At 39.2% G+C, this 25,436-nt stretch overlaps 1 protein-coding gene across 2 annotated transcripts; it reads right to left on the bottom strand.

Moving 5' to 3' along the window:
• Positions 1–4,268: 4,268 nt before the first annotated feature.
• Positions 4,269–22,830, bottom strand: LOC134217194 (mucin-2-like). 2 transcript variants are annotated; one of them, XM_062695980.1, is made up of 7 exons: positions 22,730–22,830; positions 22,562–22,648; positions 22,238–22,270; positions 21,098–22,171; positions 18,918–20,234; positions 4,563–4,718; positions 4,269–4,496 (listed from the first exon to the last, which is right to left on the bottom strand). In XM_062695980.1, the coding sequence occupies exons 1-7, from the start codon at positions 22,776–22,778 to the stop codon at positions 4,363–4,365; spliced, it is 2,850 nt and encodes a 949-aa protein (XP_062551964.1). In that variant the 5' UTR covers positions 22,779–22,830; the 3' UTR covers positions 4,269–4,362. The 2 variants fall into 2 exon arrangements, with proteins under 2 accessions (XP_062551964.1, XP_062551963.1); XM_062695979.1 differs by having other exon boundaries at positions 22,238–22,648.
• Between the last annotated feature and the right edge of the window lie 2,606 nt (positions 22,831–25,436).

Raw genomic sequence — 25,436 nt, 5'->3', positions numbered from 1 at the left:
CGGTCACCAGTGAGCCCAAGTACACGAATTCTTCAACCACCTCGATTTCGTCACCACCGATAGAAACTCGTGGTGGGTGGCTCCACATTGACCTCTCTTGAGCCTCTTCCTATCATGTACTTCGTCTTCGACGTGTTGATGACTAGTCCAATCCGTTTAGCTTCGCTTTTCAGTCTGATGTAGGCTTCCTCCATCCTCTCAAAGTTACGTGCCATGATATCAATGACGGACTTCGGGAAAATCGTACCACTCGTGTCAATCCCTGCTCTTCGTATTACTCCCTCCCAAGCGATGTTGAATAGCTGACACGAAAGACCATCACCTTGCCGTATCCCTCTTCGGGTTTCGAAGGGACTCGAGAATGCCCTGAAACTCGAACTACGCACATCACCCGATCCATCGTCGCCTTGATCAACCGTATCAGTTTATCCGGAAATCCGTTTTCGTGCATTAGCTGCCATAGCTGGTCCCGATCGATTGTATCATATGCGGCTTTGAAGTCGATAAATAGATGATGTGTGGGCACGTTGTATTCGCGGCATTTCTGCAATACCTGACGTATGGCGAACACCTGGTCTGTGGTAGAGCGTTCACCCATAAATCCCGCCTGGTACTGCCCCACGAACTCTCTTGCAATTGGTGTTAGTCGACGGCATAAAATTTGAGAGAGTACCTTGTAGGCGGCGTTCAGCAATGTGATTGCGCGGTAGTTGCTACAATCCAGCTTATCGCCCTTTTTGTAGATGGGACACACGACACCTTCCATCCACTCCTGCGGCAGAACCTCATCCTCCAAACCTTGGTAATCACCCAGTGCAGCGCTCTAGCCAGTGCTTCACCACCGTGTTTAAACAGCTCTCCTGGTAGTTGGTCAACTCCAGGGGCTTTGTTGTTTTTCAGCCGGCCGATCTCCTCCTGAATTTCCTGGAGATTCGGAGCCGGAAGTCGCATGTCCTGCGCGCGTGCTCCTAGGTTCATTACCATACCGCCACCGTTGTCTGCCATATCGCCATTCAGGTGCTCTTCGTAGTGCTGCCGCCACCTTTGGATCACCTCACGCTCGTTCGTAAGAAGGTTCCCGTTTATGTCCTTACACATATCGGGCTGTGGCACATGGCCCTTACGTGAACGGTTCAACTTCTCATAAAACTTTCGTGCGTTATTAGCGCGGTACAGTTCCTCCGTCTCTTCACGGTCTCGATCTTCCTGCTGGCGCTTTTTCCTCCGGAAAATCGAGTTTTGTCTGTTCCGCGCCCGTTTGTATCGTGCCTCGTTCGCCCTCGTGCGGTGTTGCAGCAATCTCGCCCATGCTGCATTCTTCTCCTCAACTAACTGCTCACATTCACCGTCATACCAGTCGTTCCTCTGATCCGGAGCCACCGTGCCTAGTGCAGCGGTTGCGGTGCTTCCAATGGCGGATCGAATATCTCTCCAGCCATCTTCAAGAGATGCTGCGCCTAGCTGCTCTTCCGTTGGGAGTGCCACTTCCAGCTGCTGCGCGTAGTCTTGGGCTAGTCTACCGTCTTGTAGCCGCCCAATGTTTAGCCGCGGCGGACGACTCCGACGCGTGTTGATCACCGTCGAGAGTTTTGAGCGCAGACATACTGCGACGAGGTAGTGGTCGGATTCAATATTCGCACTGCGGTAAGTGCGTACGTTCGTGATGTCGGAGAAAATTTACCGTCGATAAGAACGTGGTCGATTTGGTTTTCCGTTACTTGATTAGGTGATTTCCATGTGGCCTTGTGGATATTCTTACGGGGAAGAAAGTGCTTCGGACTACCATTCCGCGGGAGGCTGCAAAGTTTATGCATCGTTGGCCGTTGTCGTTCGATACGGTATGCAGACTATCCGGTCCGATGACCGGTCTATACATTTCCTCCCTTCCTACCTGAGCGTTCATGTCACCGATAACGATTTTGACGTCCCGCAGTGGGCATCCATCGTATGTCTGCTCCAGCTGCGCATAGAACGCTTCTTTCTCGTCGTCGGATCTCCCTTCGTGTGGGCAGTGCACGTTGATGATGCTATAGTTGAAGAAACGGCCTTTTATCCTCAGCTTGCACATCCTTGCGTTGATTGGCTGCCACCCAATCACGCGTTGGCGCATCTTTCCCAGCACTATGAAGCCGGTTCCCAGCTCGTTGGTGGTGCCACAGCTTTGGTAGAAGGTAGCCGCTCGATGCCCGCTTTTCCACACTTTCTGTCCTGTCCAGCAGATTTCCTGCAGCGCTACGACATCGAAGTTGCGGGGATGTAATTCATCGTAGATTATCCTGTCGCAACCTGCGAAGCCAAGCGACTTGCAGTTCCATGTTCCAAGCTTCCAATCGTGATCCTTTATTCGTCGCCTAGGTCGTTGCCGATTGTATCGAGTCGTATTATCTTCTATGTTGTTCGTAATGGTTGTTTTTAAAGGCGGCTTATTGGGCCTGCGCAAACCTCCTGTCTCGTCGGAGGGCCGTCGTGTCAGGGCTGTTTAGCGTCCCACCTAACACCAGGACTTGGGCTTGTGCGCTTTGAGCGGCACACGGTCGCTTTGGCGGAGCCTACTTGCGGATTCATGCAGCTTTTTATAGAGGTTTAACAGGGCCCACTGTCAAACCCCACCACATCCTAGGCAGGCGCCACAACTCGCAGATGGCCTGGGGAGGGATCGTCAAGCCCTTGGACATAGTCCCTGCTGCCCCGAGTTTTACTGGTGAAACTCTAGAAGCAAGACAAGGATGTGGCTAGCGGCTAGGGCTCCGATGCATGGCCAAAAACAGTATTACTGTTCTGTTTTCTCAAGAAAGGATTGATTTACTATTTATAAGGGGCGCGCCTTCAATGGGATTGCTCTCTATGAAGGGTCTAAATAGCGGGACCTTGTAATGGTGGTCTTGAGAAAACAAAACAACAACTGTATCGAAACCGATACTGCATTGCTTCTCAATAGCACTGAAGAAATTCGACCCGCACTTAAACACCAATGATACGGGTAACGCCACAATAAATCTAATAATTGGTCGCAGTGGCACACCCGAACAGGAAAAAAAAACTTCATTCAGCAAAGAGACCAGACAACCGCACAGTACAAGAGCACAATGCGGTCTGAAACGCTATTATTATTTTATCATTTCTACACTGTCAATAAAGCCCATTTAATTTATCTTCTTGTTGAACTCATTCAAATAACGATTTGATTAATATATAATATAATTTATTTTAATTCAACAAAAAACGGATGGGCCTATTCTCTGGCTAAATTTATGAAAATATATGTACATTTGGATTCAATTCGACTAAATATTCGTACAAGAATTTAAACATATTTCCATCCCAAATTCATAGGGGGAATGACGGCTTTGGCAGGTTTTGTTCTATTATTGACAGGGGGTTTTTATGACTGACTATGCTCAAATTTGGCCTAAACATTCTTTGCATATCAAAGAATATTGTGGCCAAATTTCATAAAATTTGGTCGACAAAAACCCCCCTGACAATAATAGAACAAAACCTGCCAAAGCCGTCTTTCCCCCTATGTAAATATGAAAAGTGTTTGCCAACACATAAATCGTAACCTGAAAACCTTAAACTTTAACAGGCTTCGAATCGGAGTGGTCACACTTAAATTCTTCAATCACTTCATAACTGGAATTTGACCTAGTTCGAACGCTTCTAATAAGAACAGATCTTGTTTAAAAATGCGTATGTAAGAACAGAAGCCTTTTTTACGGAAATTCCAACCTATTGGCCATGTACGAACTAGATTACGTTCATTTGTTTGATGATGGATTACCATCGAGTGATGACGAAACAGCAAATTGCTGTCGCCTGATATTCGGATATCGGTCAAAGTACAACTGTACGAGTTAAGGGACAACGCGGACAGAAATGTTTTATATTTCACACCCCCAAAAAATGACTAGATTCCGTAACAGATGCACGATATGGTCGAATTGCATACTGAGGGTACGATTTTGATTTCCTAGATAACGTATCATCATTTTCATTCTCAGTGCCGGTGGAATACCATCGCACCGAGAGTGATAGATAACGAATGATTAGTCAGACATGCTCCGATGGTTGTTTATCAATGGTGACATAGTTTTTTTTTTCGAGAAACCGGCAATGCGAAACCTTACATGTGTTTGGCGGGAATTTTTTGGGATCTTAACACGGGGAAATTAGACGCATTGAGTGTGCTATCTTCATGATTGATTGCGAATTATACCAATAGAGATTTTGAGATAGCATTGGCCCTGAGAAATCGAACACATCTCGATTTGACAATTGTAAAATAAGAAGATACTAGTTTTATTCGCAGACTTAATTATTAAGCTAATATCAATGACCTTAAATATTAATTGTTGCACCACATTACCGATTACAGAGACCCCATGCACACACGGAACATCTCGTAAACGATTGGTTGTTTGTCAAGCTCGCACATGTCGTTTCAAGTGAGCGATCCCGTGCCGCACAGCCTCGATTAGTCACTAATCGATTATTCACTAAAATAGATAAAACTTCATTAATATGAACTGATGGATGGATTACGTTGAATATGTCATACTAACCTAGATGCTCGGTCGTGTAGCATACTTTAGTTGGAAGTGGGATATGTCTTGCTTCTTTTGCCGGCGGAGTCACTGTCGGAGCGAACATTGTGGAGTCCTGTGATTCGGTGGTGCCAGCTCGCGCAGCCAGAGTTAACCACGGTGTTGTCAGGATTCCTGAAGCCAAAGTTGGTGAAGGTGTGGTGAGAATTCCCGAAGGTAAGGTTAAAGCAGGTGTTGTGATAATTCCCGGCGCCTGGGTCAACCAAGGCGTCGTGAGAATGCCACCCCCTTGGGTTCCTTGCGTGAGTATCGGTGTTGTTAGAATCCCACCGGCAGTCGTGAGTACAGGAGTAGTTAATCCACCAATATTTGACGGCCATATAGTCGTGAGCACTGTTCGTGCATCTGAATTTTTGGCCAACACCGTCGGAGAGGTTGTTGCATCTTTTGGCCAGATAGGCCAGACTATGGGTAAATAGTTAGACTCTGTTAAACGAAGACTTGTGGGGATGATTGGTTTACGGTAGTATGAAATGGCGTTAGCCAACTTGTACTACACATTGCCCTGATGAAGCGCTGTTCAAGCGTTGGTCAAGACATTATAGCAGATGGTCTTCAGAAGCATGAATATTTATGTTACGTCGTGATCGAACAGATACAACAACATCCTTAAATAATTGACTGCTTGATGACGATATGACAAATAGTGAAAGGCTTTATGTAAATTGACAACATGAAAGGATCGTCGAATATTGCCTGATAAAAATCAACTAGGCAACTGGTATCGTCAAAAAACTGACCGACTGGTTATATCCATGAAGCTTCTAAGCATGATATGGTTTTGTCATAGTGAATGCATGCTTACCTCACCAATCTCGATAATGCTGCTTACGTTGAAAGAATGTATTAACTGATTATGATAAAGATTAGTACGTCTCTTCTGTGTCCACAGAAAGGCGTTCGTCCTTTAGAAAGCGGATTGATATAGAAAGCTGTTATTTTTAGCAAAATGTTTCTTATGAAATTCCCCATCTTCTTTGTGTATTTAGTTTCGAAGGCATTATTATGGATGGGTATCCATAATATTTGGATGCATTAATAGAAAAAAAATATGGAGAAAATCATAATTTCAGAGCATTTAAAGCATCAGTGGAAAAAAATAGACCTAAAACATGCCGTATGAGTATTTCACCATAAAGTTAAACTCCCAAGTTGAATGTAAAAAAATATGAAATGGATAGATTCCATCGAAACTTTTTCCTTTCCATTTTCCTTTTTCGATGTTCCCTAAAAAAAATGCACTTTTTTCATAAAATGCGTCAGGGCTACCCCTAAACGTCATTTCCTAGAGTTGTCGTAGAACGTTTTTTCTTTTGTTATACCCTAAGCTTTCATTTGAGGGTTGAGCCCCAAACATTCGAGACTTTGTCCAATTTTGGGACACCCTACTCCTCAGTCTCCCTACTGAGTATGGCCGCGTAGAAGAAAACCTTCAACCCGCCAAAAACAACAGCAAACATCATCTGTCTGTCAAACCTGTATGAAAAGTTTAGATAATAATTTTCGGTACCCTTCCAAGCAGTCGCATCCGGTCTCACGCATTGAAGGCTTACCAACTTTAAGATAAACGATCAAGAGAATCAGAAAGTGTACCGAGGCAAAATTTTTTTAGATAATCCATAATCCTACTGCTAAATTGCATATTCACATAAGGCAACCAATGTTTTTATCTTTTATCCAGCTGCTAAATAAGAAATGTTCCTCTTCAGAAGCTATAATAAAATGACAGCTGCATCACGACGGGTAGCGAATCTGCCTTCTCTGGACCATTAAATAATGTACGAGAAACCGGCTCATAATTATTGTGAACTGATTTTACGGCAATGACTTTTAGTACAAAAAATGGACGATAATTGGAACATGTGATGTGTTAAGTTAAGTCATGCCCAGCAAAGCTAGGCCAATGAAGTGCACCGCATAGTTCTTGAGATCCTGACTGAATGAAGTCCGTTGGCAGAGCTTTGGAGAACACGAAATGTCATCTGGATACATTCTGCTACACACTGGCCTACAGAGTGCAACACGCTTCTCGACAAAGTACGTACGATTTCCTGTCACGAGGCGTCTCCACATTTCTCCACTGGTATCGTTGGGGGGAATCTATACCATTTCGTCGAAAGACATTTCGTCGAATGACATTTAGTCGAATGACATTTGGTCGAAAAGACATTACGTCGAATGGACATTTGGTCGAAAGGACATTTAGTCGAAAATGTTTTTTTAATCCACTAGATACGCAGGACATTTGGTCGAATGACGTTTGGTCGAAAGGACATTTGGTCGAATTGACATTTAGTCGAAATCTGATTTTAGAATTAAACAAATTCGTGCATTTGGTCGATTAAAAATCTTGGTAAATTTAGTCTAACAACGTTCCGTCGAATGGCTATTTGAAAGAAAAGAACTTTAGTCATTAACATTTAAAAAATAAATGATTTATTCGGGTTTTCTGAAAGTCATATAATTATTGCTCCAATATTGTCCAAAGAATGATGGGTCAATAAAAATAATAAATAATACGAAAACGGTGAATATCCCGAGAATATTTCCAACTGGATATTGACTTTGGCGAACCCCTCTAACCGATTACGATGAATCTATACCACCTGGTCAAAAGAAATTCAGTCATCATTGCACCAGAGATTCATATGACCATTAGGTCGGAATTAAATTTTCGGCCAATAATAAACGAATTATGGTTGAAAGACAATTTCATTCTGAACTATTGTATAAATATTGAGTGAAAGAAAGTGTTTCAATGAAAAGAATAAGAAAACCATTTTCATTCGACCAAATGTCCCTTCGACTAAACGTCCTTTCGACGAAATGTCATTTGACCAAATGTCATTAGACTAGCTGTCAATCAACGAAATGTTCCAAAGCCGACTACGATGAAGTAGTAACATTGATATCATTGGTTTTTGATAATGCGCCGAAAAAAATGAAGGGTTGCTTTTTCTGTAGGTTTTCAATTTTTCTATAATACATCAGAGTCTCCAGAAGTTTTTTTTAGCTCAGGTGAAAAATCCTCATTGACATCCACATTCTTTTCTTCCGCTCTTCCGCACTTGTGCTGAACTTGTTCACGTCGACTGAATTGTGGATTATTTATTCAAATTCAACCAAAAATCTATTGACGAATTATCCGTTTAACTAATTACCTATTACCGACTAAACAGTTTCAACATTAGACTAAATTTCCATTCGACTAAATGTCCCTTCGACTAAATGTACGTTCGACTAAATTTCATTTCGACTAAATGTCCATTCGACTAAATGTCCTTTCGACCAAATGTACTTTCGACTAAATGGCATTCGACTAAACGTCATTCGACGAAATGTCATTCGACAAACTGTCCCAAAGCCCGTTGGGGGAAGGGTCGTTTGGCCGAAACCTATTTGGACGAAAGTCATTTGGCCGAATGCCACTAGGCTGACAGTTGTTTGACCGAATATACCATTTGGCCGAACAGACCATTAGGGACATTCAGCCGAAAGGGTCGTTTAGCTAAAAGGGTCATTAGGCCGAAAGGGTCATTTGGCCGAAAGGGTCATTAGGCTGAAAGGGTCATTTGGCCGAACGGGTCATTTGACCGAAAGGGTCATTTGACCGAAAGGGTCATTTGGCCGAAAGGGTCGTTTGACCGAAATGGTCATTTGACCGAAAGGATCATTAGCCCGAAAGGGTCATTTGGCCGAATAGTTCATTTGAAAAGTGTGAAACTATGAGTAACTTCTCAATTCTCATTCCTAATTTCTAATTCTCATTGTAAAAAATGCGGAGCACGAAGTGAGTGGTGAGTCTCACTACTCACTCTGCACCTCTTACATTTTACAGGGCGAAGTGATAAATGAGGAGAGAGAAATGAGACGTCTAACTTCTCATTCTTCATTTTTCTCTTCTCACTGTAAAAAGTGAGAAGCGCGGAATGAGTAGTGAGACGTCTCACTACCCACTTCACACTACTCACTTTTGACAGCGATAAGTAAGAAATGAGGAGTGAGAAAATAGACGTCTGACTACTCATTCCGCGATTCTTACTTTTTACAGTGAGAAGAGAAAAATGAAGAGCGAGAAGTGAGTCGTCTCTCTTCTCATTCATAATTTATCACTTTTCAAATGTCCTATTCGACCAAATGACTCTTTCGGCCAAACGACCCTTTCGGCCAAATGACCCTGTCGGCCAAATGACCCTGTTGGCCAAATGACACTTTCGGCCAAATGACACTTTCAGCCAAATGACCCTTTCAGCCTAATGACCCTGTCGGCCTAATGACCCTTTTGGTCAAATGATCCTTTCGGCCAAATGACCCTTTCGGCCAAATGACCCATTCGCCCAAAAGACTCTTTTGGCCAAACGACCCTTTCTGCCAAACGGCCCTTTCGGCCAAACGACCCGTTCGGCCAAATAACTTTCGGCCTAGTGGCATTCGGCCAAGTGGCTTTCGGTCGAATGAGTTTCGACCAATCGACCCTTCCCCGAAATCCGTGTGCCGGATGCCCCCAAGGGGGAGTCTTATTTCCACTTTTGTGGAATCTTGTTCAAATGAGATCATGTTTACATTCTGAAAGTTATTTTATATGACAACTATCATTAGAGCATGGGACATTTACATTTTTTTTTTTAAATAACAGAAGTACCTACCGGTAAGTTCGCTAATTTAGCTTTTTGACTTACTGAACTGTAGGGTACTTTTTAACAGTTTGTCTCAAAATCTATCGAATGATAAGTTTCATTTTCGAACTGGTTTTACTGGCTATACGCCTACGCATTGCATGGATTTGTCGGCATAACAAGAAATTCGGATGACCATTGAACCAAATACTACACAGAAGAAAATTCCATGGTAACGGTTACTATTTTGTAGACTACGCCATGTTTTTAAAACAACCACAAATTTTCAGTTAAATTAACCACGCATTTGGACAAATTCACCACTGATTCAGTTCATGCAACAACATTCCATCAGAACCCCAGTTGATTTTTACTGTGCGCATGGTAAAATCAAACGGGTTTGTTGTCTGCTGAAAATCGTCGGTGCGTATTCTTAAATTAACCCTCGGAATGGTAGTTTCGACCGCAACATTTTTTTGCGTGTAGTTATTGAACTACCAGTCGAATACACCAATGGTCACTCTTAAGAACGCCTCCATCACGACCAGCAAAAACAGGAGAGGAGCGAGGAGAAAACTAAATTGCCCGAGGATCCAGAGTTTAAGTCTGTATTAATGACATTCGGCTGCGGCAGGCCTGGTAGCGGGTCACTTTTTAGTTCGGGCAAGTCACTAAAAAGTATCTTTTTTCGACCTCAAGTCACTAAAGTCACTATTTTCAACTATTTTGAAGCTATTGACTAAGATTTTTTGTAACAAAGCTTTTTGTATGCGTCAGATGATGCTTTGTTGATGGCGGAAACGAAATTACGGATCTTGGAAAAATTATCGCTCTGAAACTTAGCCAGCCATTTAACTCGCTGCTCTTATTGGCATTTCACCAGTAGCTAATTGAAGGTATTCTACGTCACAATTTTTATAATTGCTATACAGTCATGCAAGTGGGAGACTTGCCGATTTCGATTTTTTTAAACTCAAACTTTACGGTAAGGGAAGGTGGGGAGACTTGATTCTTTGAGAGACTTGACCCCTTGGGGGATTCGATGCTCGCCTGTTTTACCGAGAACTAAAGTAGTATTGTTATAGTGTATTTTTATAATAGATCTTCTAGACTAAAGATCGTTATGTAGCGAGCTATTTTTTTATTGATAAGGCCGTTACAAATATTTAATTAATTTTTTGTCCTACTGGTCTCCGAAAGGTCAAGGGGGGGATAATAAAAAATAAATAATAAAATGAAAAAAAAAACAAAAAATTCCTCGGATTTGTTAAAGAATGTTTTGAAAATCCTCAAAATTATCCAAAAAAAATCCGAGGGGGGAGGGAGACAAAATAGATTTTAAATATTTGTATCGGCCTAACCTTATTTACTCTATTATTAACTGTGTTTTGTCCCTCCTAAAGATGTTTTTTAGTGGCCATGCAAAAATTTTACAACTTTTCCCAATACTGACCAAATGCTATCATTTTAATTTCACAGCACAAAGCCATAAATGTGCTAAATTTAGTGATCTTATTCACTAAGCATATGCGGTATTTCGAAAAATTTCGTTCCAGGTGGTTCGAAACGAAATTCCGCGGAATTTGGGCATGGCGAAACCTGATTTCTTGATTTCGTTTCGTTTTGTAAAATTACAAAAATTTCGATAGAAAAAACTAGCTTCTAACGAAATTTAACGGAATTCCTCGGAATTTCGAAACAAATTTGAACTTAAACCATACATTATATTATCAAAATTTTTGGCTGCGCCGTTAAGTTGTTTTCAAAACTTTAGGTTATACATTTTTTCTGTTAACGCTTACTACATAACCCCATTCTTAGTCGACGAATACGTATGTAGTTTTCTTCTATAAAACGTCTTCAGTGTTTCAAATATTCAAATTTATATTTTGTGATATTTTTTACTATTTGCACAATATGAATGCGGAATCGATCGTGTCATGGGACGGCAACTAGTCCGGGAGAACGCAAAGTGAAAAAAATCTACCTCACGTAGCAAAAATTTGTTTAACCAGTTAATTCCTAGCTAGTGTGGGAGAATACGAAGTGATAACACTAATGTCTGCATCAAGGAGCACACAATTATTTAGTGCGGAATCGATCATGTTGAAGAAGCTTATTAAACGAAGCACATTGATCTTGCGTTGGATAGATTTGAAACACACATACTTAAATTTTTTTACTGGGATCTCAGCAAAATGTTCAACTTTTACCGAGATTCGCGCAGCCGTGCCATAGCAAACATTTTTTTTGCCGAGATTTCTGTCAAAATTGAGGCATTCCACGGGGGCATGTCAGTCGATCCTGAGCGACCATTTCGAAAATATTTGAAACTCTGCACAGTTTTTCAATTTCATCTAAATCGTCATTTTTCGATATCAAATCTTCATATTGAGTCACGACTAACTTTTCAAAAGGGTGTATGTGAAAATGGTTCAAAAATATTTAAAAGCTGCACAGCAAAAACGGAATATTCGATTGTTATGATTTTTCAGCAAAGTTAGACAACTAAATGGTGATTCTTAAGAAAATGTGCACAGTAAAAAAAATTTTTTGCCTTTAAAAATATCATTTTTGTCACAAAACTCAAATATCTCAAAACCCTATCTTTTTCGAACGTAATTTTTTAGGAAAACGGTCCATTATATTAGCTATCTACCATAAAAATTTGGTGATGGTAAACTAATAAACAAAAAGTTATGACATTTCAAACATTTCACAATTTTTACATTTAGTAAAAAAATTTTTTCTGTGTAAGTTATTTCGAGAATTGCAGTTTGATGCAGATTTTATTGTTAAGGGACGTGATTTAAACAAGTTGTTTTCATGATATTTTGATCAAAATATAAGCATCTATAAGAAACTTAGACACGATCCAGTGTTGTGATCAAAAGTATTGATAGTGTCATAATTTTCATTGCACGTGACTGGCGAAAAATTCTTTTAATAGTGTTGAAACCTGTTGATAATAACGTTGATAGAAACATATCAGAAATGTTATTTTTAAGACAAAAGCTGCAAAATCAAAGATTTATATACACGTGTACGTCTATAGTTTACCTGCAAAAATATACCTCTTAGAGAATAGACTTTATGATCGGAGGAAACAGGTATCTTCAACAACAACAAATGCATGATAGGTACATACCATGACAATGCTCACGAAAAAGCAAAAATTACTACTACTAAGGTTGTTAAAGATCTTATAGTAATTTTTTTCTTCAGTCAAGCAAATGACACCAAACTAGTCAGTAAAAACTTAAAAGTGATTTTGTTTATTGAAATATTACAAACAACATGAGTAGCCGCTTTCTCAACTGTTGTAGGCCGTTTGATGGAAAAAAAGTGTTCAAAAGAGTTACGAAATCTCACCGAAAGCACCATAGATAAACTGAAAGCGACTGGTTATGCTCCAATGTCCACATTGAATACAAATTTACGCATTTGCACGTCCTGCCGTCTAAACGTTGACAAAAGAGCAATCTGTATATCATCGGTTGAGCAGAGCGCAGGAAGTTCGAAAACGACAGCAACTGAGGAATTGCCAGATGTATCGACAACAACTGAGGAATTACCAGAAGTATTAAGTGCTGAGAGCCTTGCCACCGTACCATCAGCGAAATCTGTTTCAACAAATCAATCGGAAGATGAGTGTATCCAAAAGGTCAACATCGAACGCTTTAACGAGGGCATAGCTGGGATAAAAGTGACTCCTGATTAAATGGAGAAGATGGACTACGTTTATTACCCGGAGAAAAAATACCGTGAAATAAACAAAGCTGTACGAAGAAACCTCTTCAAATTAGGGACCTGATGATGTGGAAAATACAGACTACGATGAGGTAATTATAAATATGAAGGAAAGGTTCTCGAATGCAGCCACGACAAGGAAAGAAAAATTATTGATTTTGTCGATGCTGCCAAGTTCGTGGTCTATTCAGGATGCCATTGATGAGTTCAAAACCAATAGAAATACAGTAAAAGAGGCAAAACAATTGAAGAATAACTGTCTTTCAACCAAAAATACTAGGTCTAGTACTGCATTAACAGATGAGACAAAAGAAATAGTAGTTCAATTCGAGCTATGCCTGGTCAAAAAGATTATGTATCAGTAAAAAAAGATGGAAAGCGTCAAGCAATCCAAAAACGATTAATGATGACGACTTTGAAAGAAGCGTACACACGCTTCAAGGAAATTCACGATAATATTAAAATAGGTTTTTCCTCATTTGCAAGCCTTCGGCCAAGGCAATGTAAGCTTCTTTCCAATTCAGGAACACATAATGTGTGTGTGTGCACAACCCATGAGAATATTAATCTTATTTTACATAGTTTGAAAAGAATCAATTTCTTTTGTGTGAAAATACAACATCAAATTGCTATCTACGATCTTGTTCGGATTGTCCAGATTCTTCATCATTGGAAAATACTTTATTCGCTGAGTTTGAAGAAAAATATATTGATCAGTTATCATTTGAGCAATGGGTGACCACGGATAGGTGTGACATAGAAACTATTGTAAAACCTGTAGATGAGTTTGTGTCATATTTTTGCTTGAAATTAGAAAGTTTAATCCCTCACGATTTCATTAAAACAGAACAATCCAGCTTTTTAAAAATACGAAAAATACATTACAAAATGGTGAATTTTTAGTCATTTGTGATTTTTCTGAAAATTACAGATTTGTATTGCAAGATGAAGTGCAGTCCCATCACTGGAACGTACAACAAGCTACAATTCATCCATTCGTTATTTATTTTAATGGAAGTACGCAAATTGAACACTTCAGTTTTATTATAATTTCCGAAGATTTAAGACACGATTCAGTATCCGTAAACTTGTTCATTGAAAAAATGATTAACTTTTTACGCGTTGATAAGCATAAAGAAGTCAAAAAGATATATTTCATGTCTGATGGAGCAGCGTCGCAGTACAAAAATCGTAAGAATTTTTCGAGCCTATGTCAATTTAAATCAATGTACGGAATTGATGCAGAATGGCATTTTTTTGCTACATCACATGGCAAAGGTCCTTGTGGTGCTATTGGAGGAACAATAAAGCGCATGGCCACAAGAGCAAGTTTAGCCAAAGAACGTGAGCATCCAATTAAAACTGCGAAAGAACTTTTTGATTGGGCAAATCGTAGAAAAGAAAAAGATTTAACCAAATTATCATTTTGTTTTACTACTACTGAAGAGTACGAAATAAAGGCTTCAGAGCTCAGCGAGCAATTTCACTGTTTCATTCCATTGTCGGAAAATAAAATTAAAGCAAAACTATACTCAAACTGTGCTGATAATAATTCAAAAGTGTTCGATATTTTAAAAAAATTTAATAAAAATAAATAAAAAATAAGTATTAATAAACTGTTTTCATGATATCATAACCCATACCAAAATTCAAACCCAAAACTCTTAGAGTTTCTATAACAACATTGTGTAACTGCCACATTTAATTTAATACTTAGGATAATATTAATTCATTTTTATTTATTTATACATATAATATTTATACATATAATATACATAATATCGATGAATACATAAATATGGAATATCATACAAACAACTTGTTTAACTCACACAAGGCCCTTAACAATAAAATCTGCATCAAACTGCAATTCTTGGAAAAAATACACGGAAATTTTTTTTTGTTTACTATATGTGAAAATTGTGAAATGTTTGAAATGTCATAACTTTTTTGTTTATTAGTTTACCATCACCAAATGTTTATGGTAGATAGCTAATATAATGGACCGTTTTCCCTAAAAAAATTACGTTCGAAAAAAGATAGGGTTTTGAGATATTTGAGTTTTTGTGACAAAAATGATATTTTTAAAGGCAAAAAAACTTTGCTGAAAAAATCATAACAATCGAACATTCCGTTTTTGCTGTGCAGCTTTTTAAATATTTTTGAACCATTTTCACATACACCCTTTTGAAAAGTTAGTCGTGACTCAATATGAAGATTTGATATCGAAAAATGACGATTTAGATGAAATTGAAAAACTGTGCAAAGTTTCAACTCAATAGAAAATCATGAATTAAAAATTTTCTTAAATTTTGATGCTGTTGCTTGGAATCGCTCAATTGCTGGAAATCATCAAATGATTTGCTGAAAATCAGCTAACATACATATTTTTTACCAGAATATCAGTTTATTATTTTGCTGGCGCATGACTGTGCGGATTTTTGCCAAGCTGCAGAAATAAAAACTAAGTGTGCAGTTTTCGTCTCCTTGTTTTTAAAATATCTTCGTTTACAATAAATATTGAGTCTATTTTTTTCTGTTAAATATCATATATAACAGCCAAGATATTTAACAAAAATTGATTTTCGTTCGGCCGAGTTGCCAAATAATATGCAATTAATTGTAAATATTTAGTCGCTTACCAAGGGGTTTCACATGAATTACCTTCTCTACTAACCAATGATTCCTTTCCCGTAGCGCTCACGGATATGCAGAGCATTCCTCGGTCTTTTATAACAATGAGTGTTAAACTAATTTTCCTCTCCTAAACCTAAATTGACTGTAAGGACGTGAAAAGCATCGTTATTGGCCATGAATTGGAAACTCCGAAGCAAGTATACAATAAGAATAACTTTTTTGTAGCCCAAAAATATTATTTAATTGGTTAGCTGTGCATATTTGCTGTTTCTCGCCCAATCAAGATTAGCAACTACGACGTGTACAGATAATCAACCTAAGCTCTTCTTTGACTATTTGCACAATATGTAAGGAACATTGAAGATTTGTGGGCATTTCTGAGATTGTTTTTATGATTTTAGAAAGCTGCACAGGATTCTTCTAAGCATTCATTTTCTAATTTTGACTTAGCTCAATACTATAAAATCACGCTAACAATACAATATGAAGTATGCTTCAGCATAATTACATTATTCTTAAGTGAACTAAGGTTTAAAACGAAATTTGAATCCGCATATGAAAAATCCCACAATTTATATATATTTTTTTATACTTACTGATATAATGATCATATTCCTTTAAAGCGGCACAAAATCTGGGGTATTGCCTTATCGTCAATGGTATATGCGGCGGAAATGCGGTGATTTACCAAAGACTGCTTCTTCTGTTATTATAACTCTATTGGTCGCAAAACAGTTATTTGACTGTGAAATCAGAATTGCGTACATAATGAAAGACCAATTTAATAAAAATTAAAGTTTCGTTTCGTTTCGAAAAAATTCGAATTAAATGAACCTTGATTTCATATCGTTTCGAAGTCTCGAAAGTAAATTTCTATTTCGTTTCGTATCGATCCGAATCAACATAGACATTTTAAATTTCGTTTCGTTAAGAAAAAGTGTGTTATCGCATACCCTTATTATTCACTGATAAAAATGCCAGCATTCCACCCCAATTTCAGGAAATTTAGATTTTGGTTTGTTGCCTCAAAATACAAAAATTTGCTCTCATGCGGCTTTTTTTTGTAGTATTGACGGATGTAATGAAGGATTTGCTCCAAAAAATATTTATTGAGTAGGATAGAAAAAAGACTACGTCATTCCAATTTTGAAGATCGCATGCGCTGTCGAATTCCATAGCAAAAATCGTTCATGAATACGCACAGCAAGTAGGAAAATCTGCGTATTTTATAATATTTAAAAGTTCAGAGAGCATGGTCCTGCATTATAAGCAGTAGTACAATCTTCATAATTTTTGTTTTGTTTTCTACCAAAACGATCCGTACTATTGTTCCTTTCGCACTACAAAATTCCAAAAACTTCCGTGAAACCTATGACAAAACGTAGAGTTCTCTGCATTTTTCTTAAATCATTCAGCTCATCCAGTGATCGTAATTTTCACTTATTCTCACGAGGAGAAAACGCTCATTCACGCAGATTTTTGCCGAGGAATCATTTTTCGGGAAAGAAAAACAGGTCTTATGAGCAATAACCATATTTCGCTCACTTACAGTGACGTTAAAATTTGATTTGCTTGCAAGACTACTCATAGTTTTGAGTAGTCCTGCTTTTGACTGATATTGAGTAAAATTTCCGTGGGATTAAAAGAGAGGGCAATACAATTTCACTTAGTCACTGGGTAGATAAAAGTTAGCGTGTACGATTTTCGTTTCTCTTCTGAGTTCGTCCTAAGTGAAAAGAGCGGTGAGAGAAAGATGTTTTCCGTCACAAATTACGAAAAAAATATTCTCATTTGACCCAAAAATGCATGATTTCATCTCATCGAACTTGCAAGTCACTATTTGGTCACTTTTTCTGCAACTGAAAGTCACTGTTTGGTCCCTTTTTTCGTCATATTTGGTCACTAAAGTCACTATTTTGAGCAGCATCGGTCGTTACCAGCCCTGGGCTCCGGATAAAAACGAGAGGTGCTCGTGTCGACGGGACAAGTAAGCGTACTCAGACTCTGTTATATCACGAAACCCAAACTTGGCGAAGATAAATACTATTGAAACGCACACTTTAAACTTATTTTCCAAAAGCTTTCCAGACCACTAAAGGTTCCTCCAAACACACGCGACGAGAAAGTCATGACGCGATTGTATCGCTTGGCGACAGCGATTCTGTCGCCGTTGGTATGGAAGCGTAAATAGAACACTGCCTGCAGCAACAATAATAGAATAGTGGCGACTAGTTGTCGCCGTCGCGGCGATTAAATCGCTTACGTCAGCGGGAGCCTTAACACTTGAAAATATTGTCGGCGTAGCACCAAATTAGAATTCGGAAGTAACTACTTACGAAGTTACTGGGTAACGATGAATCTACAAAATGAATCTAACCCGGACTCAGGAAAAGTTCGAGCAGGGACAGGGCAGAAACGAAATTGGCAAACTATTTAGAAGATTTTTTACTTTCTGGTACAACAAAGCATTGCGTTTAAAAGTTATGAAGAAAATAGAATCGAACTATATAAGCGCCATATAAGGTTGGTGTCTTGGCCAAATGCGAGAAAGGCAGTATCACCACACGGTGAATTAAGTTGTTTTTTTTTTTCAATTTCGCTTATTTGGTAGGCTCAGGCGTGTATAATACTTTACAGAACCATAGTTCTTTTTAATATGCAATCAATATCCTTTTATTATGAAGTTAGTAACAGAGGGGTAGAAGCCAACGTACTCGTGGTGACTCGAGGTTAGGTTTACAATGTTCAAGAATGGAAATTTAGTAGATTGGAATGCATCAGAACATCACAACAAAGACAACCTTAGAGATTAATGGCGATGTAGCCTCCATAATGAAATAAAAAGATCGACCAAAACCTAACCTGGTGAAAAGTCAAAATGTTTGCAAAGTTAAAATGCTAGTTAAAATGCTAGTTAAATGTTATATGGCTATCGCACATGATTGAAGGCAATCTCCGCTGCAAATTAATCGCCATTGGCTTCGTATGCTTTTTCAAAATGTTGTGGTAGTTTCGTATCCGCTCATGAGTTGAAATGGAAAAATAGACGATGAGCGATTGCTTAATTGAAAACCACCAGAGCTTAAGAAGAAGCAAAACATTTCGAATGCGCTGCACCTCAACAAATGAATGATAAAAATGCTAACAATTATGTCTAATAATATTAAAGCCGAAGTATGGGATGCTCAGGGCTTGAAAGCAAAATCAAAAATTTTGATTGCATATTTGCAGTGAATGTGGGAGTATGTGCGTAAATGTGTTTACTGCTGTCGATTGAATATAAAAGATAATTGTCACCGTTTAGCCATACCTGTTACTGGATCACACGTTGCGCAAGTTGGAGCAAAAGTTGTTGGAAGCGTTGGAGTAAACTGCGGTGCTGTTTCCACTGGTCCGCATGTTGGGCACGTAGGATCGGGAGTTGTCGGAATTGACGGCGTTACCGTAGTCAGGCTGGGGGTTGTCGGCAATGTCGGTGTCCAAACGGGCGTTGACTCCGTAATGGGGCCGCACGTTGGACATGTCGGATCGGGGGTGGTCGGCAAAGTAGGTGCCAGTGTTGGCCAAATTGTAGTTAATTGAGGAGTCGATGGCGTTATCGTAGTCAGACTCGGAGTTGTGGGCAAAGTCGGTGTAGAATCCGTAACTGGGCCACACGTTGGGCATGTCGTATCAGGAGCTGTAGGCACCGTAGGTGCCAACGTTGGCCAGATTGTGGTGAATTGGGGAGTCGTCGTCGATATTGTCGTTGGACTCTGGGTTGTAGGAGCCACAGTTGGCCAAATTGTAGTGAATTGAGGAGTCGATGGCGTTATCGTAGTCAGACTCGGAGTTGTGGGCAAAGTCTGTGTAGACTCCGTAACGGGGCCACACGTTGGGCATGTCGTATCAGGAGCTGTAGGCACCGTAGGTGCCAACGTTGGCCAGATTGTGGTGAATTGGGGAGTCGTCGTCGATATTGTCGTTGGACTCTGGGTTGTAGGAGCCACAGTTGGCCAAATTGTAGTGAATTGAGGAGTTGATGGCGTTATCGTAGTCAGACTCGGAGTTGTGGGCAAAGTCTGTGTAGACTCCGTAACGGGGCCACACGTTGGGCATGTCGTATCAGGAGCTGTAGGCACTGTAGGTGCTAACGTTGGCCAGATTGTGGTGAATTGAGGAGTCGTCGTCGATATTGTCGTTGGACTCTGGGTTGTAGGAGCCACAGTTGGCCAGATTGTAGTGAACTGTGGAGTCGTAGGTGTTATCGTGGATGGAGTAATTTCTGGACCACATGTTGGGCACGTAGTATCAGGTGTGGTAAGCACAGTGGGCGCTAAAGTTGGCCAAATTGTGGTAAGTTGTGAAGTTGATGGGGTTATCGTGGTTAAACTTGGGGTTGTGAGTATCGGTTCGCATGTTGGGCATGTCGTAAAGTCTGGCCATATTGTTGTAAGTTGTGAAGTGGATTGAACAAATGAAGGCCAAATTGTTGTAAAGAGAGTTCGACTTTCTTTTTCTTCGGGTTGTAAAAAGATGGTTTCTCCGAACCTTGGCCAAATGGTTGTGAAAGAAGGCGTAGTTGGTCCAACAGTGTTTGTAGGTACCGTTGACCAGACTGTCGTAAGCTGAGAAGTAGTTGTATCGCCTGAAAAGTGACAGCCGGATATTAGTAAGATACGGTCCATAAGTTTGAGACAAGGGTACTCATTGTGTATAATGAACTATAGATAATGTGTACTCGAGCAAAGTCTGAAAACATAAAGAGAGCATATAGAAAACATATTTTGATTTTGACATCAAATAGAAATCATAATTTGTTTTCAAATATGAATCATGATGATTGATTACATATTTTGATCTCATTTTGCTGTAGATTTCCAAATTGTATGATCTGATATCAAACTGTATACTTCTTTTGTTATAGGAACCAAGTATGAGATTAGGAACCAATATCAAATAAGTTTTCGATTTGATCTTATCGATAGCGGGAATAGTTTTGATGTCAAAGTATTTTTTTTTCTATACATTCTGTAATTTTAACCGACGACCAAAAAGATATAAAATTGAGTAATCATAAGCGACGATTTTCCAACATCAAAACAAGTTATCGATTTTCTCTCAAGCTTTGCTCGGGAATGCGCATATGTACAATGAATAAGGTACTTGTTTTCTTCGCATTAATGGTCGAATCACTAGCAATATAATTCTATAAGAAAATCTGGTAATTTTTCACTTTTTTACATAAACTAAAACGATCAAAAATCGATTATTTTATCTGAAATATTAATGATAAGACCAATCATCCTTGGACAAATAATTTATCATTTAAATAAGGAAGCCAATTTTTCGAGAAACATTAGCTCGATATATTTGATTCATTGCATAAGTATAAATCCACAAACGTTTGTCAGATGTAATAATCAAAAAAGAAATGTTTACCGTGATTCAAGGTTGGATGCGTTTGTGATGAATGTTCGACACATTAAACAAAAATGATTCAAACTTTACCTGTTTCTGGCGCGCAGGTGGGACACGTTGGATCCGGATTCGTCGGTAGTGTAGACATGGTGGTCAACTCTGGACCTGTAGGTAAAGTAGGAGTAAACTGTGGAGTGGTTTCTGATGGACCACACGTTGGGCAAGTAGGATCTGTGTCGGTTACTATCGTCGACATGGTTGTCAGTTCCGGTGTAGTCGGTAATGTCGGAGTGAACACAGGTGTTGTATCTGTTTCTGGACCACACGTTGGGCAAGTAGGATCTGTGTCGGTTACTATCGTCGACATGGTTGTCAGCTCCGGAGTTGTTGGTAAGGTCGGAGTGAACACAGGTGTTGTATCTGTTTCTGGACCACAAGTTGGACACGTCGGTTCCGAGCTGGTTGGTGTTGTCGATATGGTTGTTAGCTCCGGAGTTGTTGGTAAGGTTGGGGTGAACACTGGTGTGGTGTCTGTTTCTGGCCCACAAGTTGGGCAAGTTGGTACAGTGTCCGTAGGCTCAGTCGATATAGTAGTTAGTTCTGGCGTGGTCGGCAAAGTGGGAGTGAACACTGGCGTTGTATCTGTTTCAGGGCCACAAGTTGGGCAGGTTGGCACAGTATCCGTAGGCTCGGTCGATATGGTAGTTAGCTCTGGAGTTGTTGGTAATGTCGGAGTAAAAACAGGGGTTGTATCTGTTTCAGGGCCACATGTTGGACACGTTGGTTCAGGCGTGGTAGGTACGGTAATCGTCGGAGTAGGAGTTGTATCAGTAGTCACTGTTGTTGGACTAGTGAACGTTGGTGGTTGAGTTGTATCAGTAAGCGTGGGAGTTAGAGCTGGACTTGTTGGTATTGATAATGTTGACTGTGAAGATGTGTCGGTATCTGTTGCAGTGGTTTCAGTTGATGTCGTAAGTGTAGGCGTAGTCGGTAATGTTGGTGTGAATACAGGAGTGGTATCGGTTTCTGGCCCACACGTAGGACATGTAGGATCGGCGCTCGTTGGTAAAGTAGATTCAGTAGTAAGCTCAGGAGTTGTTGGAAGAGTTGGTGTAAAAGTTGGCGTAGTATCCGTTTCTGGAGCACATGTTGGGCAAGTTGTATCTTCAGAAACAGTAGAAATGGTTGTTAAATCCGATCCGGTTGGCAAAGTAGGAGTAAATGTTTCACCTGTTGCACACGTTGGACATGTTGACTCTTGGGCTGATGTTAGATCCGGAGTAGTTGGTACGGTGGGTAGCGTAGAAACCGTTGTTAATTCCGGTGTTGTTGGTACAGTGGCCGATGAAGACGCAGTTGTCAAATCCGGCGTTGTTGGTATAGTGGGTAATGTAGAAGCAGTTGTTAAATCTGGAGTTGTTGGTACAGTAGGTGTGGCAGACGTATCTGTTTCACAATCAGCACACGTAGGATCAGGAGTGGTAGGCAAGGTAGGATTGATAGTCGGTTCAGGAGTAGTCAAATCGGAAGTATCCGGAGAAGAAGGTTGCTCACTTGTTATAAATTCTTCACTGCAATCCACCAAAATAGCTGCATTTATGTCGCAATCGAAACACTCGTAGCACATCAGTTGAGGATTCACTAAATTGAAGAAATATTCCTAATCACTTAATAATTCTCACTTTGGAAAGATACATTGTTTAGAGGAATTGAAAGCTGTACCTCTATGGACCGCTATACTCAATATGAGTAACGTGACACAGCTCCACATTGTCACTCTCTATTAAAATCTTCACAACACTCTGTCATGCACCGAAGCTAACAATCGATACAGATCAAATGGTTCAAACTGTCGTAAGCTTCCAAAATTTATAATTTCAATAGCCAGTTCCTATCATTTGCGGTGATGAAGCAGTCATATCGATGTGGCAATGAAGAGCATTGATAGGACAATGCCATCTATGCAAATAACTTTATCTTTTTGTGCGTTGTGTTAGTTGCAGGCATATGTAACTCATTTGATTTCTCCGCAATAGTCAAACAGAATAGCTCCTTTGATTTAGAGCTTGAGCCCCTGGTAGAAGCCGGTCGGGAGACGTCAATTATGTTTTTGCAATATGGCAAAGTATAGGTGTCTGCTAAATGAATTATGGATACCAGATTGTGATTTTCAGTTTTATTTTTTCATAATCGTCACTGTACGAATTTGTTATGATTTAAACAGTGTATAGTATTGGTAGCTTTTTGAAAAAATATGGTATTTCCAGTGTGGTCGGCTGTGGATGACTAATTGAATATGGAAGAGGAAAACCAGCTGAGTCTGATAGCTGATAACCGATAGGAAATAGACGTAGTATCACCTCATGATTTATATTGCGTTATGGCAAGAAAAAGTCATCGAGATAGCTACTAACTTTGCCCCTAGCGTTGATTCGCCCTGCTTTTGTTTTTGGCGCCATCCCACTATGGGGGTTTAGGCGGACATTGATCGGAAAATCGACTTTCACCAATCATTTTTTCACTATTGTTTTCGAAAGCAGATACCCCAAAATTTCAGGTCCCTACGAGTTATAGTTTTCGAGATATTACTTATCAAAGTTGAGAAAAGGTAAAAACCGCGGTTTTTATCTTCAAAATCTTGCCATACTTCATACCAGTTTTTTTTCTGATACGATACCAAGGATTATATATAGCATTGTAAAGATAATTAAAAGAACTTTAATATCGTAGTAAGTTAGATAGTACTACTGACTGAAATCGTGATATCATGAAGGAAAAATATTTAAAAATCAAAATACGAAGAAAACACTGAAAAATAAAGGTATTTCCAATTTTAAAAGTAAATCCCTTTTTTCCCCGCGGAGATATTTAATTTGGGATCATATATGGGATATGTACTTTCAAATTCCAACGGAAAATCTTGCGCAAACTTGTACCATTTTGTGTAAACGCGGTAAGAAAAAAAGGGCGGATGTCCCAAAACTTGTCTTTTTTTCCCTAGTGTGCATCATAGCAACACAAATTTCAATATTCTGCTATAATAAACATTCTTCCCTATTTGTTCTTTATACCTATTTGGGAATGAAAATTCAATGTCGTTTGGAAATCTATATATTTTTTGTTTCAAGAGGCAAAATATTATGCCATTTTATAATTTTATTAAAAAGGTAGAAAATATTTTTGTCCGCCTGTTTGTATAGGGAGGCCCCATAGCGCATCCCCTGCTTTTGTTTTTGGTGCTTTTAAAAGAAAAAAAAGGAATAATCCACCTAGCGTTGGTGGTGCCTTTCTAGCGCATTATAAAAATGTAATAAAAAACACATAAGAGAGGTCAAAATTGCACTTTAGGGGGATAGATTTTACTATTTCTGTCAATTCATATATACTTGCGGTCACTTAAACGCATTGCAAAACATTCTAAAAAAAAGTCGATTTTGTTTTTTTTTTCCAGGAAGGACCAACAATGTTTTTCATTAAACTATGGAACACAATGGCCGACCGAGCCAATTTTCAATAGAAAACAACTAGACCACATTACATATACACAAGGGCAGGGCTGGCATACTCCTCAGAGTAGTCGAAATGTGCGTGTGTTTTGAACTCCTCAGAAAGACCGGAGAGAGTGTGTTTCGATTATCGCACATTTTTTCTCTTCCTCGACGCAGTGAGGCCTCTTTGTGTTTTTACTCTGCAACGAATGCATTTGTCAGACACGAAGAGTAAATAAATACAATAAATACAATTCATGTGATATACAAAATGCAGCTTTTCAAAAAAAATCATAAGATAAATAGTTTATATATTTGCACTTACCGAAAAATTAATGTTGTTACATAGTGAATAAATAAATAAAAACGGCAGAACTGAATACAACAGGTCTCTAATAAACTTAACTTTATTTTAACAACTAAAATCTCTTGAATAATACGATACTTATGGAACTAATAATAAAATAAACTATAACTAAAATTTGTAACTTAGTTCAAACTTTTATATTGGCATTGGGTTAGAAAAACACAAATCTGTTTGCATTTATTAAGTATGGCAAGAATATTCTTTAGCCGAGATTTGTAACAGAGATTCAAACTTTCAAATAAAAATAAATTAAATTAGTTTCAATAAATATGGTACGAAAGCAACAGGAACGGGTTATAATGAGTCAACAACATAATTAAGAATAAACTGACAAACGAAACAGGGAAACTAGGGGTCATGCATCGCACGCCAAAAGGCACTCCAGTAGGAGGTTCCACTGCTGTTATTGTTGGTGTTATTGTTATGATTATTGCTGGTGTGGTAATGATGCTGCGGTTGGTAATATTGGGTAGAGTTGGAATCAGCCGAGTGATACGAGCTGGTCAGATCGCCTCCTCCTAGCAAGGAAGAGAAACTCACAGAAGAGCTGCCGTTCCGTTTCGTTTCCTCCAGC

This window comes from Armigeres subalbatus, chromosome 2 (assembly GCF_024139115.2).
Source record: "Armigeres subalbatus isolate Guangzhou_Male chromosome 2, GZ_Asu_2, whole genome shotgun sequence".
Taxonomy (NCBI): domain Eukaryota; kingdom Metazoa; phylum Arthropoda; class Insecta; order Diptera; family Culicidae; genus Armigeres; species Armigeres subalbatus.
Note: the sequence above shows the minus strand (reverse complement) of the source record. Positions and strands in the feature narration are given on the sequence as shown.